At 38.3% G+C, this 12488-nt stretch overlaps 1 protein-coding gene across 1 annotated transcript in view; it reads left to right on the top strand.

Moving 5' to 3' along the window:
- SKOR2 (SKI family transcriptional corepressor 2) overlaps positions 1–12488 on the top strand; it is a 24868-nt gene that overhangs the window by 7173 nt on the left and 5207 nt on the right. The window contains exons 4-6 of the mRNA XM_085322194.1: positions 3555–3620; positions 4006–4104; positions 9421–9488. Of these exons, the coding sequence (XP_085178320.1) occupies positions 3555–3620; positions 4006–4104; positions 9421–9488 (233 nt within the window). The remainder of the gene's footprint in view (positions 1–3554; positions 3621–4005; positions 4105–9420; positions 9489–12488) is intronic.

Consider the following 12488-nt stretch of genomic DNA (forward strand, 5'->3'; position numbering starts at 1 on the left):
CAGGAGAGTGGAGTTATACTGCTAGTCTATCATAGTTCTGCTTTGGGCACATCGCTCGTTCTTCTCTATGTCRTTTGCCCATCAGCATAGCTGAGTTGCCTGGGCTAGCATGGGAATTTTTAGCTGGTGTTCACAGCTTCCCAGAGCTTCACAAGGAAGGACTGTGAAAGAACAGTGTGTGCCCTAGGTGGTACAGAATGAAAAAGCAGCTTTAGTATGTCTAAATATGTCAAACATGCGTCTATGTTTGGTTTTTTGCTGTGAAGAGAGGAAATGTGCACTCGTTTGTGAGCAAGGAACTGTAGAAATATTTCCGTTAATTTTTTATTAAAAATGCAACTCTTAGCTACTCCAGTGGGTGTAGAGCTAATAAACGGTGGCATCACAAGCAGTGAGGTTWTGTCAATGTGCAAATCAGCGCCTCTTATTTCCAGATAGTTGATTAAGTAATTTGTCTACCCACAGATGTCACTTCTCATTTCCTCCGTGGGTGGATATTCATGTTCCAGCATAAGAGTGCCATTTATTTAGCCCAAAAATATAACTCATATACTTTCATTCMGGAATATACATGTCAGGAAGAACACAGGTAACAAAAATGTCAGCTGAGCCCATACAAACTGGAACGCTTTCCAACCTCATCCCCATATCCAGCAAACTATTTTTAGTTTGATTTCTTTTTTCCAGTTGAACTGAAATTGGGTACTCCTAAGCAAAACCTGTGTGTCTATACAGGGGGGTTCCTCAGCTTTCAGTGCTTCTGTGTTAAATGCTGCTGAACAGGCACAAGTTTGTGTGTAGACAAGGCCCAGGAGAGTTACGGTGGAGCTATTACAAGGGGAAGTGATTTTTTCCTAGACTGATTAAAATTCTTTGGGCTTTCTGTTTGTTTGTTTTTAAACAATTATTTAGCTTTTAATTAACATTTAAGAGAAAGGAAACTGATTAAATATTCAATACCTACTCCCTTTCAATTAAGGTATAAGAGTACACAACACATGATGAGGCCTCTGGGAAGTATGGAAAAAACTGAGAAGAGCAGATTCCTAATTATCATTTTGAGGAGGACTGGAAAGGTGAAACCCATCAGAGTATTATTATTAATGATAATAATGTGAAGACATTTTTGAATATCAGAAAGCAGTTTAAAAATGCAGTTGAGCCTTTAAAGTCATACATGTTATTTTTCGCCTTTAAATAGCCTCATTCTTCCCATCGTTTTCATTCCTATTTCAGCAGCAGCGATGGGGGRTTTTCTAGTAAGCCTTTCTGTAGCTTCGTAAGGATGCTACAGATGCTGAAGAAGTTATTCTTCATGCTACATGCTCTTATTTTCATGTTGGTGCAATTCTTTCGGATCCAGCAAGTCGGCAGCTTCAAAACACACAGCCCTGAAAGCTCAACTAAGCAATTGGGAAAGAACTGTCTGTGTTGCTGCCATGCTGTATGTTAGGATCTAGTGCCTTCTCCTTTTTCTTCCTCCGCCTTGAATAATCCAATTACCTTCTRTCGCTGAGTCCATTCTCCCTCAAATTAGCTCATGAAACATTCAGGAAAAAAAGCTTATGTGAAAGAAACTGATTGGGGAAAAAAATACTAGTTTTTATAATCTAACAAATATTCTTCATATAACTTAAATTTTAGATTTTTTTTATTAGCAATCTTGTTCAAAATGGAATTAACTAAAGAAAAAAATGATTTTACCTTATGCAAACACCTCAAACCTCTGCACAACTGRTGATATTTTTTTCTTTTGAGTTTTAAGTTTGTTGATTCTTTTAATGGTGTGAAACAAATTACCCAAAGAAAACATTTATATCAAATATCAAAAAAAWTTTTTTAATAATTGTGTTATGTAAACAGTTTTTTTAATGGAAATGCTGGCAGCAGATACCTTTTTTTTAAATGTATGTACCTGGATAAGTTTTTTTATTAGGAAAGAAGAAGAGAGAGAGATACTAAAATGCATAGATATTGAATATGCTTCTTATACTATAATATAACTTAAAGATTTATAGGATATAGGAATACATTGATTTTGAAAGTAAAAATACATGTTTTGTGAAAAGATTTCTGACTGCATGTAAAACAAGACCTTCTAACTGGACTTTAAAATTAACTCTGTGTCTTGACTTGCTATCAAATACATGGTAATAGTAAGAGTTTTTTAAGTAGTTGCTATCTTATCTATTGTGTGATGACTTACTCCTTAATGTATCTTTGTATATTCCAAAAAAGCAGAGTATTTCCTCCATAACTCTTTTCTCCAAGACGTAAGCACATGAGTAGCTTTACATGCATATCTTCAGTGTGATTGCTCATCACTAGAGTTGATGATGTGTATTTACTGGTTGGACTAAAACAAATGTTAGTTCAGTAGTTGGCTGAACTAACTATCTTGTTTATTATTAAGAGTCTATTTCAACTGTAAGTAATAGGAAATCTCCCATTAATTTCTGTGCAAGTGGTATTTTGTCTTTTAAAAATCTGTTTTCGTGGCTTTTTGTTTCAAAATTCTGTTTCAAAATTCTGTTCATAGAAATTAGAGGAAAAATTCAGGGTCCAGAGGGTAATTAAATAACAGTCTGTTAGAAGGTTCCTATCTATTTAAACTGTCATCCAGGTTTACTTAATGCATTGGGTTTTTTTGTTTATTTGTTTTTGAATTTTTGCGGTTTTTTCATTTGTAAAGGAAATAGATTGCAAGAAGCAGTGTGTATATATCTAGAAATAATCAAACTTTGTAATCCAGAAACTTCACTCCTACTTTATTATTAAAAGGTATGTAATATTTGATAAGTGATCAAAGAYGCTGGTGCAAAGGGAGTTTTACTTGAAAATTTTGGGACAGAAAGGGTCTGCCCAGCTGGATAGCATCAACTTCCTGTTGTGAAGGGAGAGGAGAGTCTAGAGAACGGAGGCTCTGCCTTTTTCCCTGCTCACTTCTATGCATTTTCCAGTAAGAGCATCTTCCGGAGGGGTTAGAGGGAAAGCATGAATCAGTCTGGCAGAATACGTGCAAAAAGGGCTCTCCTAGGCACCAAGAAGACCTCAAGTCTTCTCTAGGAGCTGGGGAAGTCTGAGGGAGAAATGGCTGTCTGTGGTATAGCAGTTATTTTACTAAACAAGAAGCAAATCCAGGTCCTGCAAATACTTGTGCTCACGTATGCTAGGCAACATGGAGATAGGCTGCACTGATGAAATATGTCTATAGAGTAAAATTTCAAGAAGAATGTTTCTGGAGCTGAGAGTGTTGGAGCGGAACACAGTAACAGCCTGGAGATCTTGAAATGAGCCAGAGCTTCAGAAAAGTGTGGGTAGTACCCAGTCCAAATTTGAGAGCCTTTACTTACAAAGACAAAATGTCTTTGTTCACAAAGCAGCCTTGTTCTGTTTGGGAATGGCGTCTGAATGTTGTGCAGAAACCGTTCTTCTTTTTCCTTTTTTTCTTTTTTTTAATCTCCAGACTCTGAAGCAGTTGCGTAGTAAGGACAGTACTGATAAAAAGCAATATTGGTAAATCAATAACTTTTCTATTCCCTTTTTTTTTTAAGGCGAACACACGCAAGAAACCAATTCACCTCATTCACTGAAGAAGGATGTAGAAAATATGGGAAAAGGTAAAATAAATAAGTGCCTCTTATGTTACAAAACTGCTCTTTGTTTTAATAGAATATGAGGATAATAGGGGGCATTTTTGTTCTGCACCATATTTTAAGCTTGTCAAGTAACATATGAATAATATATGGACCTTTGGGTGGATATAATTGAGATTAATGCATATATATCAATCAATACATGACACTGTAATATAATACTTTAAAATAATATATTACATTGATTTATATTCATGGCTTTCTGCACAAAATCTATTGTAGGTCTATGCAACACTTTTTTTATAAGTGCTAAAATATTTTGTCTTACAGTAATGAATTGCTCTGAAACTGTTCTCTCAAGAATTATTTATACAGATTAGTAAAACCACTTTTCTTTTCTCTTTGTTAGAGGAACTCCAGAAGGTTTTGTTTGAACAAATCGACTTGCGAAGGAGACTAGAACAGGAATTCCAGGTGTTGAAAGGAAACGCGTCTTTCCCAGTGTTCAGTAAGACACGTATCTGTGGTTTGGGTGTTAACTTGGGGGTTATGTTCGTTGTCACATTTTTGAAATGGGAGAGCAATGTTCTCAGTTGTGTTGCCAGTATCTTTGGCTTGGTTCTGCTGGAGTTGATGGGACTTTTGCTGTGGCTTTTCAGGCTGCCAAAGCAGGTCTTTTTTTAGAGAAAATCTGAAGCTGGATGCCTGATTTGGTGTATATTTTACTGAATTTGTAAAAAATACGTGTTGCCCACATATTGAATATACTGAGGCCCCAGGAGTTGAGAATCAGTGGTATGTCTGCCTCCCAGTTAACTTTGATCTCAGAACTAATAAAAACTGTTAAAGCCCACTGGAAAGAGAGTCTTCCAGCATAGGATCATCATACCACTTGCTGTGCTATACTCCCTCTCTGCTGGAAGGAATGACTAAGTACAGCAAAACACATCAGGAGTTTCTGGGTCCGCCTGTGTCAGTCGTGTTAACCATCTTGGAGTCTTTTGAAACCAGTGTAATTTATCATGATCTTCAGATGGTTCCAGCCAGTGCTGGACAATTGATCTAGCCTGTGTTTAGGAAGCACAAAGACCTGTTTGGATATTTTTGTCTTGAGGTGGGCTATCTGTGATGGTTCTTTCACCATGCCTTGTAAGTGAGGTGCTGCCCAGGAGTGCTGGAATGTGCTGGGCATGCATTTAATAAAASGAAATGGAAGATGGAAAGGGTTTTCATGAAGCTGCCAGAAAGCTGAATTTCCTGCATGGGGATATGGTAAAAGACCTATTGCTTGAGGCCTTTGGAATTATGCTGGCAGCAGCAGTGGAAAATGTACTTCCAGAAAAAAACCCACATAGGTCAGGACAAGGTAGATATAGTAAGGGCTCTCCAACTTGTAATGAATGTAATGTTATAGAGCTGCAATGACCACGATATTTCCTTTGCCAGTCAGAGCAAAACGTAGAGTTCATATTGTAGTGCAGCCTTTTCTGTGTCTAGCTGCCACAGCTCTGCAGCTGCCTGCCCAGTCTTCTGAATTGAGTAGTAAATTCAACCTAAATGAAAAAGACTGTTTGTGCCTATGTTTTGCTTCTTCATGAAGTCCAAAGAACACTTGACAACATCTTCATTCAGTATTTTGCTGATACTGATAGCTTTTTTTCAAACCTGCTTTTTAAAACTCTGACTTTTCATCTTCATTTTCGTGTGAGACTATATGTGGATGGAGCAGTATGGAGTAAGTTGACTCACAGCAAGCTAAGGTATATACTTTAAAACCAGACTAATTGCCAGACTGTTCTGCATTTTGTTAACTTCCATTAACCCTTACAAAACAAAACTAGCTGCCACAAGCTGAGGAATGATGCTCCTCTTTGGGTCTTAGAAAAAATACAGAAACGCAGATCATTTTTCCTCTTATTTAAAGCAGATATGTGTATTTTTCCATTTTCTGCAACGTCATATGATAGGGTAAGTTCAGGGAAGCGAAGAAGTGCAAGACAAGACTCCGGGAATGACTCCATCTTTAGCCGAGATATCAAAAGATGTAGACAGCTTCATAAATAAAGGAGAAGAAGAGCCTGAGGTGATACAGATATTAATGAAAGAAGGGTAACCTCATCCTTCAATATAAATTCAGTCATTACTTGGGTATGGGAGTGAGGTAATTTTCAAATAATTTGTGTAGATCAAAACACTGATGTGTGGTATTGGTGAAATGGCATCTTGGAGCTTTGCCATTCAGGACACTCATTTATCCTTTTGTTCTTCTACAGTAAAATTAATGCTCTGTCATTGCCATGTAAATAAACACAGCAATTAAACCACATGAAATACAATTCAAATAAAAGAAAAGAACGCATATGGCCGACCAAGGAAGTGGCATCTGTGTATGCCGGCTTGAAAAATATGTGGTTTCAGTATACCACAAAGTAGTGGTCAATTTTGTTCAAGATTAAAATAGAAAACACATAATGTGCTATAAACAATATATGCAAGTGACCGTAAAACCTATGTACAGATTTAGATTTACCAAACAAATAGCCTTCTTCCATATATAATAAAATGAGAAAACAGGCCTTTGCAAAGCGAGTAAGTGTGCCATGCAAGATAAGTGTGGTTTGTTCTCTAGAGCAGTTTGAGATCCACCTGGAGAGAAGGTGTCTGCTCCAGGCTCTCACTGCTAGTCCAGGCTGCTGCTTTAGGTCAGATATTAAAAATTGTGTTTATTTTACCATGTTTTCCAAATTTCTATCCACCTGTAGTGTTGTCAGAAGGGAGGTAGGGAGAGAAAACTTAGGAGGTCCAACTAAGGGAAAGTGGAGGTTAAATAAATGATTTGGACTTAAGATTGTGTTGATGAACTGATCATGGCTTGGGGTCACCTGAGGCTGAAGAAGGGAGCTAAGAGCAGGCAGGCAGCTAGCCTTAAATTTGAGTCTGGCTCGTTGCAGCACTGGGCAGAGCGCTGAGTGGCCATGGGGACTGAATTACTGTCGCGTTCCTAAAGCTGCCAAGGGCAGAAACACCCTGATGGGGAATTTTCACTCGCAAGGCTGGAGGTTCTCCCTGTGCTTTGCACTGTCTGTAGATACATAAGAGGCCTTTGGCTTTTAAGTCTACTCAGCCTTTTTTGTTTGTTTGCTTGTTTGTTTCCTCTTCCAGCAGGGAAGAGGAATTTGTTTCCTCTTCCAGCAGGGAACCAGCACATGAGATATGGAAGATAGCAGTACTTGTCTCGAAAATGTTTATGTCAGGCTCTCGAAAATTAACTCCAAAGTTAACTTCTTCAGGTCTTGCATTTGGAACTGAGCATGTTTTGGTCATTACRCATTAACAATGCCTGACCACCATCCACAGCAGTGCTACGCAGTCCTGTGTGTGTGCTCTCCTTGTGGAAATCACTATTAAATGAGAATAATCTTTGCAAGCTCATTCAGTAGCACTGTGAAGTTTGCTTTTCCATGGCTAGGCCTGCTTAAAATGTGGCCTGTGATAATATATGAATTGACAGACCTTGTTTGCTGCTGTTTCCACCTTTATTTTTTATATCACTGTTGTACTTGAAAGCTGAAGATAAGATCTCCTTTTTGCATATAAGGCCTTTCAACACACAGCCAAAAGATCTGCCAAAGAATTTGCTGTCCTAATAGGACTATATGCACCTGTGCATACTGCAGCATAGCTGCATTTAACAACATGCATAGTAAAACGGTAGGCTGGATGGTTAGAAAGTATTTAAGTTTGTGTTAAGAAAACTCTTTAAATATTAATATCTTTCCTCCTGGGTATTGCTCATGGCTTTGTCTCTTAAGTGTTTAGTCTCAAGTGCTGCAGGAAAAAACATTATCCTTACCATTAACACCCCATTTCCACAGTGAGCTTGAACATTTGCAGTGCAGCACTGAACAGGGTTTCTGAGCTATTTGCTCTGAAAAGCGATGAGGCTGTGGATGGGCAGTCGAGGAAGAAAGTATTGAGAAGGTGAGCAAAATTTTTCCGTGTAGCCTTTTCCTTCTGTTTCCTGTAAAAGTGAAAATGGTGGCCCTAACTTGTGGCACAGGTCTGTCAGCCTCTAGTGACAGGGACAGGAGCCCATCAGCTTTTTATACTGTATTGCTTTTCTGGTAAGCAAGAGAAGTGCAAACCTGCTGTACTGCTATCAGCTGCCTGTTCTTGACAAGTTGGCATGGAGGGAAGAGGCTGAAGAATTATATAGGCTGTTACTAGAAATCTAAAGAAATTCATTCAGATGACATTGTCATGTCCTTTCTGTGTGGCCATGCTGAACTCCTGATGGCTTCAGCCTGACAAACTTTCTCACTGTTCTTTTGTTTAGTTGCTAGTTTCATGTCATCCTAATGTGCCTCCTTATCTTTCAAACAACAACTTTTGCTCTTCATTCAGAGAGGGCAAAATCCTTATGTGGAAGAGGGGAATAGAGCTCTGTTTCCCTTTTCTTTCTACCAGCCCATTTGTGTGTCGTTTCTTGATGGGGGCATGTGCCCTCTCCCCAGCAGATGATATACATGATATACATCCTTCCCTTCGTTCTTACTTGGGCTTAAGTCCTTCAGTTGCAATTTAGGTATTTCTGTGACTCTCAGTACACACTAGGTATCTCATGGTTGTTTAACCTATTCCTCCTTCCAGCGCACTTGGCAGATGAAGCAGTTCCTATTCCTGCTTTATTGATGATGGACTCACCAATTGGTGGACTCACAGAGTCCAGCACAGCAGGATATCGAGCCCAGGCTTCCTGAGATCTAGGCTAGCATCCCAACAGCCAAAATGGCCATTTAACTCTTTCAATGGTGATTTGTAAATAAACCATTCTAGCTGCCTGGCCTCCTCCAGCCCCTCTCCAACTTGACCGCTCTGAGGTCAAGCTTGAGGTGCTCTGTGCCATATTCTGTTTGCATTCACTTCATTGCTTCCATAGTCCAGCCTGAGCTTCCATGTCCTTGATCAAAATGTGGATTTTCTTTCCTCTTCCATCTAATTGTCCATCGCTGTTATAGGCAGGTCTCCTTCATGCTGGAATTCTCCAACTTAATTTCTTCTTGTGAATAGTTGTATTTATAGTTGCCTGTCTTTTCCCCATTCCTTCATAGTAGTATTATGGAACACAGGGCAGCAGTTTGTTTTCTATCAAAAAGAGGATTTTGTCTGAGATCGTTAGTGAAGAGTGAAATATGGGAAGGAGGAGCTACCTGAGCAGACAGGCTGGCCTGTGGTGTAACCCAGCTGTCCAAGAAGGCATGTTCTCCCTTTGAAAGAGTTTCACCCTTMCAAGTTCCATGTCGATGCATATGAAGTTTTTTTTTAGTTTTTCTGAGTTTTGTTTAAAGCTGTTAGTACTGTGTTATAACTGTAAATCAAGTCCTACGTCCTTTAATGCATTCTGTTCTCATATTTTGGACATTCCTATTGAAGTCAAGAGGTTTACACCAAAATAAAAGAAAGCAGTTTTTGCTCTTCTCTTAAATGTTTGTAAAAGTTTTGTCTGACTAATGACTGTGGAACTTGGCTCACTGAGAATATCATTACGAGAATGAATGTTAGCTACAGAAATTTAGCAGCCTGTACTTGCTTATTTGGGAAATAGCTGTATGTGATTTTTTCCCCAAGCTTTTTTGTTTCCAACAACATCTTCTATTAGAGGAGAAGTTTGTTAAGCACATCTTTTAATAGGCTGAGGGGCTTTGTAGTGTTTCGCAGTTCCTCAGCAGTAGTCGAGTTTGATTTCATTTGACTTATGTGAATTCTGTTGTGTGGGTCTCTTTCAATTACTGCATCTACATTTGTTTTCTGTTACAACCCACAGATAATTTTCAAGATCAGATGAAACGGGAGCTAGCATACAGAGAAGAAATGGTACAGCAGCTACAAATTGTAAGTTTTTTTTATTCTACTGAAGTGTTACAAACTCTTTCTTTATGCTTTTCAAATGCACATCTCAAACTTTTGCTTTGTGAGCCATGCAGATGTACAATTACTGAGTTCATGTTACTGTATACATAGCAAAATGTAAGCATGCAGTTCTCAGCTGGTTTAGAGTCTAATTACCTGGAGATTTACTTTCGTACAGTAACCAGATGGGTCTTCATGTTTCAACTAAATGGCATGTATTGACACTGAGAGATACCTCTTCAGAGACATGAGGGCTGAATCCAGTGAACCTTAAGCAGTTAAATGTTTCTACCTTTCACAAGTTGCCAGGAGTAAAATTCAGCCCTCGGTGCAAGGCCAGATTCTCACAGGCAAATAAACTTTAGGATGGGTCTTTTTCAAATTTCAGCCATTGAAAAAAGTGATAAAACCAGCAGTAAAGGATTCAGTTTTCAAAACACTTTTCAATGTATGCAGACATTGCTGTTTTGTCTCTTGTTTGTTTATATTTAAAAACAAGGGATTATATGCGTGCGTGTGTGTGAGTGTCAGTGCAACTCTAGATCTTTGCACACAGTTGGCCTGTTCTGAAAACTTGGCGTAGCAGRAATAACTTAATCCAGTACAAGCAATGGCTTGAGTATATGAGAGTGTTTCTCACTCAGGTAATTTTGCTAAGATGTTGCTTAGTGGAGCTCAAGTGTGTTATCTTGCTTTAACAGCGGGGTATCATAGAGAACAGGAGGCTGTCAGCTAATGCTTTCTTTTGTTAGTGCTTTTTCTGTGATCAGTCTGACATATTCAACAGGTTTTTTTTTTTTGAGGCAGGCTTGCTGAATACTCTTGTTTACCTGGATSGGCCCTGTGCTTGAACGTCTAAATTTTCCTTGTGTTTGTCACAGACTTTGGAGGAAGGGCCTTTTGGTATTGTCATTTTCTAATAAATGAGTTAGGACATTAAAAACAAAAAAAAGCTGAAGGCCAGTGTTGTCAAACTTGTGCACCTATGGACAGAGGCATTTAGGACTTGTCTTATTTTTAGAGCTGCTGAACATCCCTGATCCTCTTTTCTGCTGACTTCAGAGATTTTAATGAGGGATGGAGGGTGCTAGAAGAACGTTGTGTATGGAGAAATTCAAGTCTGGAACATGTTTAGAGTTTTTTGCTGCTGGTTTCCACTCTTTTCCTTTGAAAGTTCCAATCCATGCCATGTTCCCCTTTGACTCCCAGTGCAGAGCAGGGAGTTTTGCTGGATCTGCAAATTGCATTATCAGGTAGAGATGGTAATTAGGAGTCATCCTGAACAGTACTTCCCTTGCTGCTTTGAACTTCAGGCATGTGACCTATCAACCCCTTCCGTGAAGCACATTTAGATGCAAAGTTTGTGAGCCRACTTCAGCCTTTATCTCTTGTGTCAGCTGAACTTCAGCTAACTAACTCTCCTTCCCAAGGGGARAATGAGTGGATCGTCTCTGTCACTTATTTTGTGGCAGAATCTTGAAGTTATTTCTGAAATGGGATCTCCCAGAGCTCCAGCGAGCCAACTGTGGTGTTTTTTCTGATTTACAAGAAGTGGAGAAATCACAAGGTTCAACATAGTGCATTTTTTTTGGTCAGGAAAAGCAATATGATCATATAATTCACACCTTTTTGACTTCCTGATGCATGCTGCACAGAGACTAGTAGTCGTTTAATCATTAAACAGAACTATCTGAATGTACTTACAGGGACTGGTTTCAACATCTAATGTACTGCACCAACAATTCAGAACCTCTTCACTCACTGTGGCTGCTTGAGATTAATTGTTGTTAATGGAAATATTGTCAAGCATCAGTCTTCRTGCTCACATTTGGATATGCCTCTCGATCTCAGTGAGGCAGGTTGAGTACCAGTGAGACCAATATAATAAAAGGATGTTTGTATTTGAAGAACTAAGAGAAYCCAGCAAATAACAATGTGTTTGTTTAAACTCTATGCAGAAATCTTCACTGATGTTTTGGTTGATAGTTGAAATGGAGTCAGCACTTACGTCACGATAATCCTTGTGGTTACTCTTAAGTCATTCCTATGTGAATGTATTTTGAATGATTGTATCTAGCATAAAGATTAATGAGCTGAATATGCCAATGATAGAAATCCATTGGCCTTCTTAGGTTACGCCATGGATGAATTAAGCCTTTTGGTTCAGAATACACAAAAGGTATGGTTACTTTTTTTTTTAATGGGGGTAAATTGTTTTGTTTTGTTTGTATCCTGGAACATCATATTATTGCTTTAACAGAGCTGGCCACACCTAATTTTCTTGTGTGCAAGACGAGTGCAGAGAGGAAAGCAGAACTGTTTAATTCATAATCAAATCTTAATTTTATTTATAATTCCTGGATGTATACTTTTGTAGGCTCAAACCCAAACTATACTGGTTTAATAAGCCATAGAGTTTGTCTTAATTACTTTTTTATTTTAAAAATCATATAAATGCGCAGAACCAGTTTCCTTCTGCTCTTCTCACCTGTGAAGGAATATGCAACTTTAATTAGCCCTTCTTGAAGGGCATAGTCATTACGCATGACTATGAAGGCATCTCTTTGTTTAACAACTCTTTGTAAAAGTGCGTAGTAGATATGTACTTTGAAAAAATTACAATTTTATTCATTTTAAACCAGAATTCTACAAGCTTTCCCGAGCTGAGTAACTGAATAGTCAGTTAGACTTTCAAAATAAACTGTGTTTGAGTGTTTGAGGTGCCAAAAATATCTGGAAAACAACATAGTGAARCTAAGCATAAAAAAATTAACCAGATTTAATTGTCTTTGAAAAGCACTGCGTGTGAAAGTTAAAAGCATCTTCTTGACAAATATTACAACTTTCTAGGGCAAATGAGAGCTCTATCCTAACTATTACATGGAACGACTATTTGAAAGTAGTGCATCAGACCGAACCAATATTTAACAGTGAGGCTAAGTTTTTTTTTTTTTTTTTTTTTTTTTTTTTTTTTTTTTTTTT

Source organism: Rhea americana, unplaced genomic scaffold, assembly GCF_003343005.1.
Source record: "Rhea americana isolate MKP2758 unplaced genomic scaffold, rheAme1 scaffold_75, whole genome shotgun sequence".
In the NCBI taxonomy this organism is placed as follows: domain Eukaryota; kingdom Metazoa; phylum Chordata; class Aves; order Rheiformes; family Rheidae; genus Rhea; species Rhea americana.